Source organism: Oncorhynchus mykiss, chromosome 32 (assembly GCF_013265735.2).
Source record: "Oncorhynchus mykiss isolate Arlee chromosome 32, USDA_OmykA_1.1, whole genome shotgun sequence".
NCBI lineage: Eukaryota > Metazoa > Chordata > Actinopteri > Salmoniformes > Salmonidae > Oncorhynchus > Oncorhynchus mykiss.
In genome coordinates this window covers 13,610,034-13,617,533 of record NC_050572.1, presented here as the reverse complement: position 1 = coordinate 13,617,533, position 7,500 = coordinate 13,610,034, and the positions used below count along the sequence as shown (strand labels likewise).

Genomic DNA, 7,500 nt, shown 5'->3' with positions numbered 1-7,500 from the left:
TCTTCCCTCCAGTCCCTCCCTCCTCCCTGTTCTCTCCCTCCTCCCTGTTCCCTCCAGTCCCTCCCTCCTCCCTGTTCCCTCCATTCCCTCCCTCCATTCCCTCCCTCCTCCCTGTTCCCTCCCTCCTCACTCTTCCATCCATTCCCTCCCTCCTCCCTGTTCTCTCCCTCCTCGCTCTTCCCTCCAGTCCCTCCCTCCTCCCTGTTCTCTCCCTCCTCCCTGTTCCCTCCATTCACTCCCTCCTCCCTGTTCCTCCAATCCCTTGAAAAAAATATTGTGCACAAAATAGGGAAAAGGGTGCCTTTTGGGACATGGCCCATATCAGGTAAGGGCATCAGTGGCTTAATGGATCAGATAGGCGGATGGATAAGGGAAAAGAGCAGGGGATGTAATTGCTAGGTTCTATCTCCCTGGATGTTGCCCCTTTCAGGGAGATGTTATCCTATATCATTTCTTATCCCCCATCATCTCCTTTAGCAAGGCATGGGGTTGTTGTACAGGAGACGCCTTCAACAGCACACAGACTGACTGTACAGGAGATGCCTTCAACAGGACACAGACTGACTGTACAGAAGATGCCTTCAACAGACACAGACTGACTGTACAGGAAACGCCTTTAACCAGTTGGATATAGGGGGCGCTATTTCAATTTTTGGATGAAAAACGTTCCCGTTTTAAACAAGATATTTTGTCATGAAATGATGCTCGTCTATGCATATAATTGACAGCTTTGGAAGGAAAACACAAAGATATTGTCTGTGAGTGCCACAGAACTGATGTTACAGGCAAAACCCAGATAAAAATCCAATCAGGAAGTGCCGCATTTTTTGAAACCGCCTCATTTCAATGACTCCTTATGTGGCTGTGAATGAGCTACGAATGAGCTTACGTTTTCCACGCATTCCCCAAGGTGTCTACAGCATTGTGACGTCTTTTTAGGCATTTCCATTGGAGAATAGCTGTAAGGGACCATATTTGGCGAGTGGTCACATGGTGTCTCCCGGAGAAAATCTGGCGTAAAATACTGAGGTAGCCATTTTTCCCATCACTTCTCATGAGAAAACAATTGCCTCGACGGATATATTATCGAATATATATGTTAAAAACACCTTGAGGATGGATCCTAAACAACGTTTGCCGTGTTTCTGTCGATATTATGGAGCAAATTTTGAAAAAAGTTTGCCGTTATAGTTGAAGTATTTTTCGGTCGATTTCTCAGCCAAAACTGATGAACCAACTGGAGCTTTTTCGCCTACAAAAATATACTTTTTGGAAAAAAGGAACATTTGCTATCTAACTGGGAGTCTCCTGAGTGAAAGCATCTGAAGTTCTTCAAAGGTAAATGATTTAATTCGGTTGCTTTTCTTATTTTCATGAAAATGTTGCCTGCTGCCAGCAGAGCCATGCTAAACTTACACAAATGCTTGTCTAGCGTTGGCTGTAACGCATATTTTGAAAATCTGAGATGACAGTGTTGTTAACAAAAGGCTAAGCTTGTGTTTGAATATATTTATTTCATTTCATTTGCGATTTTCATGAATAGGAAAAGTTGTGTTATGCTAATGCATTTGAGGCTATGATTACGCTCCCGGATACGAGTTTGCTAGTCGCAAGAAGTTTTAACAGGACACAGACTGACTGTATCGGAGATGCCTTCAACAGACACAGACTGACTTAATCCATGCTTTTGTCACTTCTAGGTTAGACTACTGCAATGCTCTACTTTCCGGCTACCCGGATAAAGCACTAAATAAACTTCAGTTAGTGCTAAATAGGGCTGCTAGAATCCTGACTAGAACCAAAACATTTGATCATACTACTCCAGTGCTAGCCTCCCTACACTGGCTTCCCGTTAAGGCAGGGGCTGATTTCAAGGTTTTACTGCTAACCTACACGTACAAGACACAGGCCTCCTAATTGTCCCTAGAATTTCCAAGCAAACAGCTGGAGGCAGGGCTTTTTCATATAGAGCTCAATTTTTATGGAATGGTCTGCCTACCCATGTGAGAGACGCAGACTCGGTCTCAACCTTTAAGTCTTTACTGAAGACTCATCTCTTCAGTGGGTCATATGATTGAGTGTAGTCTGGCCCAGGAGTGTGAAGGTGAATGGAAAGGCTCTAGAGCAACGAACCGCCCTTGCTGTCTCTGCCTGGCCGGTTCCCCTCTTTCCACTGGGATTCTCTGCCTCTAACCCTATTACAGGGGCTGAGTCACTGGCTTACTGGTGCTCTTTCATGCCGTCCCTAGGAGGGGTGCTTCACTTGAGTGGGTTGAGTCACTGATGTGATCTTCCTGTCTGGGTTGCCTTCAACAGGACACAGACTGCCTGTACAGGAGATGCCTTCAACAGGACACAGACTGCCTGTACAGGAGATGCCTTCAACAGGACACAGACTGCCTGTACAGGAGATGCCTTCAACAGGACACATACTGCCTGTACAGGAGATGCTTTCAACAGGACACAGACTGCCTGTACAGGAGATGCCTTCAACAGGACACAGACTACCTGCACAGGAGATGCCTTCAACAGGACACAGACTGCCTGTACAGGAGATGCCTTCAACAGGACACATACTGACTGTACAGGAGATGCCTTCAACAGGCCACAGACTGCCTGTACAGGAGATGCCTTCAACAGGACACAGACTGACTGTACAGATTCAGAATGGTGACAGTGATTCTAGAGGTTGAAGGGAAACTTGTGGAAGATGGAACGTTCCCCTTTATTACAGTACAGGAACCCTGTATGCTTAAGGTAATACTGTAACTACAGTATGTTAGTGTGTACATTTTACAGTGTGTGTGTGTGTGTGTGTGTGTGTGCCTACCCCAGCCCAGGCACAGGAAGCGTTTACGTATGAGGCGTGTCCTCATCTTGCCAATCACAGCCAGGTAAGACTGCCACGCCTCTGTCAGTACCCAGCAGAAGGATGCCAAGAAGAAGAAATGAAGGAACGCAGCAGTCACAGTACACAGGCCCTGTAGAGAGAGAGACAGAGAGGTGGTTGTGAGGGAGGAAAGGACACAAGACAAAGAAGGCGAGGGATATTGAGTCACAGACACAGTGGTGAAGCAAATAAGGTTTCAGATTAGTTAGAAGTTCTTCAACAATGACAGAACACAGGTGAGAAGTAATAGGCTACTAGAAAATATGAACAATCGTATCATGTTTAACATGACCATAACTAAGCGATGGTGTAGTGTGTGTGTGAGTGTGTGTGTGTCCACCCGTGCGTGTGTATCTTGTTCTCACCTTGCCGAGTGTCTGGGACTGTCCAACCAGTATCAACATGTTGGATGCCAGGATGGAGAGACAGAAATTAACCAAGATGATAGACCTTTCCGAACGAATATACCTGAGAGATACATTGAGACAGAAAGGCAGAAAGTAGGAAGAGGAGGAAGACGAAAATAAGGAAGGAGGAATTTATTGAAATTGATGAAGTTGAACTGATGGACTGATTCATTTCCTGAACATGGTCACATGATTACCCTGCCAGTACCACCATATGCTCTGGTGCTACTCTCTCCCTCCCTCCTGAGCTCTCCTGAGGTCTCCCTCTCTCCCTCTCTCCTGAGCTCTCCCTATCTCCTGAGCTCTCCCTCTCTCCTGAGCTCTCCCTATCTCCTGAGCTCTCCCTATCTCCTGAGCTCTCCCTCTCTCCTGATCTCTCCCTCTCTCCTGAGGTCTCCCTCTCTCCCTCTCTCCTGAGCTCTCCCTATCTCCTGAGCTCTCCCTATCTCCTGAGCTCTCCCTATCTCCTGAGCTCTCCCTCTCTCCTGATCTCTCCCTATCTCCTGAGCTCTCCCTCTCTCCTGATCTCTCCCTCTCTCCTGAGCTCTCCCTCTCTCCCTGTCACATGGGGATGAAGAGATTCGGGAGACAGGCGCAGGAATGCGTAATATATTTTTTTTAAGCCCCAAATTACAGCATGCAGTGTAGGTGCACGGGGACGAAGACCAAACAAACTCATAACAAAAACACAGGTTTGAAGACCAAACAAAGAGCGAAATAAATAACACCCGCGCACAATGATTATCACATGGGAAGAGACCCGTAACCATCTGCGCAATCCACAAGGTCACGAAAGCCCAAAACACACAGCACAGGTACTCACATGCACCAAGGGACATGCACTGCTCAAAAAAATAAAGGGAACACTTAAACAACACAATGTAACTCCAAGTCAATCACACTTCTGTGAAATCAAACTGTCCACTTAGGAAGCAACACTGATTGACAATAAATGTCACATGCTGTTGTGCAAATGGAATATACATCAGGTTGAAATTATAGGCAATTAGCAAGACACCCCCAATAAAGGAGTGGTTCTGCAGGTGGTGACCACAGACCACTTCTCAGTTCCTATGCTTCCTGGCTGATGTTTTGGTCACTTTTGACTGCACATCTGGGACATCATGTCTCGCTCCATCCACCAACGCCACGTTGCACCACAGACTGTCCAGGAGTTGTAGGGAGGTCATACAGGCACGTGGAGGCCACACACACTACTGAGCCTCATTTTGACTTGTTTCAAGGACATTACATCAACGTTGGATGAGCCTGTAGTGTGGTTTTACACTTTAATTTTGTGAGACTCCAAACCCAGACCTCCATGGGTTGACACATTTGATTTCCATTGATCATTTTTGTGTGATTTTGTTGTCAGCAGATTGAACTATATAATGAAAAAAGTATTTAATGAGAATATTTCATTCATTCAGATCTAGGACGTTCCCTTTATTTTTTTGAGCAGAGTAGATAACAGTAATCAGCAGCACCATGGTGACCAAAGGGCACATACGTATATACAAATACAATCAGTGGGACTAGAGGATCCGTGACACTCCCCCTCTCTCTCTCTCTCTCTCTCTCTCTCTCTCTCTCTCTCTCTCTCTCTCTCCAGATCTCCCTCTCTCCCAATCTCTCTCTCTCTCTCTCCCAATCTCTCTCTCTCTCTCCCACCAGATCTCTCTCTCTCTTTCTCTCTCTTTCTCTCCCAATCTCTCTCTCTCTCTCTCTCTCTCTCTCTCTCTCGTTCTCCCTCTCCCATTAGATCTCTCCCATTAGATCTCTCCTGATCTCTCTCTACCACCGATGCCAGTCTGCCCTCCCTCCCTCCCTCCCTCCCTCCCTCCCTCCCTCCCTCCCTCCCTCCCTCCCTCCCTCCCTCCCTCCCTCCCTCCCACAGTTAGTCCCCCCTGGTTATACCGTCTCCGATTTGTTCTCCATTAGACCTAATTGGAGTTTTGGCATGGACTGCTCAACTGTCGAGCCAACCCGGGGGTTTTCTCACCCTTGGTTAATCTCTTATGGAAAGCTGTGCAGTTTGCAGAGACTGGGGTGGGGCGGTTGGGTTGGGGGTTGGGGGTAGCCCTATGCAGGGATGTGTGTGTGTGTTTATAAAAGAGAGAAAGTGTGCATGTGCTCACCTCCAGAAAGCAGCATAGATGAGCAGCAGGATGAGCAGAGCACTGCAGGAGACCCCACAGCCCACCAGGAGGGGAACAGAAGGCATACTGGATGGACCCATGTCCTGTAGAGAGAGAGAAAGAAAGAAAGAAATTAAGAAAGAAAGAACGAAAGAATGAAAGAAAGAAAGAAAGAAAGAAAGAAAGAAAGAAAGAAAGAAAGAAAGAGAGAGAAAGAGGAGGGCGAGAAAGAGAAAGAGAGAGAGAAAGAGTGATGGGGAGAGAGATAGGGATTGATAAAGAGAGAGAGAGAGAGAGAGAGAGAGAGAGAGAGAGAGAGATTGATAAAGAGAGAGAGAGAGATTGATAAAGAGAGAGAGAGAGAGAGAGAGAGAGAGAAAGAGTGATGGGGAGAGAGATAGAGATTGATAAAGAGAGAGAGAGAGAGATTGATAAAGAGAGAGAGAGAGATTGATAAAGAGAGAGAGAGAGAGAGATTGATAAAGAGAGAAAGAGAGAGAGAGAGAGAGAGAGAGAGAGAGAGAGAGAGAGAGAGAAACATAGGGTTAATCAACTTGACCGCCTTTCGTCTTGGGCCCTAATACGCTGAGTCACAGATGATGAATCTACTCTTCTTTCCTCTTCTCCATTCTCACACTCCCTCCCTCCATCTGCACATTTTATCACCAGTCCCACCCAGCACGCCGACTCTATTCTCTGGAACCCTATTTCATATTTAGTAGTTCACTACTTGCGACCAGAGCACAATGGGCCTATAGTGCAATACAATGAATATGGTACCACTTGGGACGTATCCCACTTCTGATGATGTCCCTCCATCTAGTCAGGTCAGCACAGTCTGTTGATCAGTAATCTCTTGTCCCATGTGGATTACACAACTATCCACTGTCATCTGACCTATAGCGGATCAACTGATTAAGACAATTGTTTAATCTGTTTACAGCCTACACTCAGTTGCCCTGTCTATAGAGTTTTACTTACTCCATGTACACCCCAAATGGCACCCTATTCCCTACATAGTAGTGCACTACTTTTGACAAGAGCCCATATAGGACATAGATAATGAGCTGCACTGCAAATATAGTTAAGTATCATGTAAACTGTGTAGATATTAGTAAAATATGGTCAGCTGAAACATGTCCCCTGATAGGAGGTGTTTTAATATAGACGTTATTACAATATGGTCAGCTGAAACATGTCTCCTGATAGGTGGTGTTTCAGTATAGACGTTATTACAATATGGTCAGCTGAAACATGTCTCCTGGTAGGTGGTGTTTCAGTATAGACGTTATTACAATATGGTCAGCTGAAACATGTCTCCTGATAGGTGGTGTTTCAGTATAGACGTTATTACAATATGGTCAGCTGAAACATGTCTCCTGATAGGTGGTGTTTCAGTATAGACGTTATTACAATATGGTCAGCTGAAACATGTCTCCTGATAGGTGGTGTTTTAATATAGACGTTATTACAATATGGTCAGCTGAAACATGTCTCCTGATAGGTGGTGTTTCAGTATAGACGTTATTACAATATGGTCAGCTGAAACATGTCTCCTGATAGGTGGTGTTTCAGTATAGACGTTATTACAATATGGTCAGCTGAAACATGTCTCCTGGTAGGTGGTGTTTCAGTATAGACGTTATTACAATATGGTCAGCTGAAACATGTCTCCTGATAGGTGGTGTTTCAGTATAGACGTTATTACAATATGGTCAGCTGAAACATGTCTCCTGATAGGTGGTGTTTCAGTATAGACGTTATTACAATATGGTCAGCTGAAACATGTCTCCTGATAGGTGGTGTTTCAGTATAGACGTTATTACAATATGGTCAGCTGAAACATGTCTCCTGATAGGTGGTGTTTCAGTATAGACGTTATTACAATATGGTCAGCTGAAACATGTCTCCTGATAGGTGGTGTTTCAGTATAGACGTTATTACAATATGGTCAGCTGAAACATGTCTCCTGATAGGTGGTGTTTCAGTATAGACGTTATTACAATATGGTCAGCTGAAACATGTCTCCTGATAGGTGGTGTTTCAGTATTACTTATATCAAAAC

General features: G+C 45.3%; 1 protein-coding gene across 1 annotated transcript in view; it reads right to left on the bottom strand.

Moving 5' to 3' along the window:
* The window catches only part of LOC110487938 (adhesion G protein-coupled receptor B2-like), a 217,402-nt gene that overhangs the window by 107,456 nt on the left and 102,446 nt on the right, over positions 1-7,500 (bottom strand). The window contains exons 13-15 of the mRNA XM_036970608.1: positions 5,436-5,539; positions 3,256-3,358; positions 2,831-2,981 (exon numbers count right to left, since the gene is read on the bottom strand). Coding sequence (XP_036826503.1) covers positions 2,831-2,981; positions 3,256-3,358; positions 5,436-5,539 — 358 coding nt within the window. The remainder of the gene's footprint in view (positions 1-2,830; positions 2,982-3,255; positions 3,359-5,435; positions 5,540-7,500) is intronic.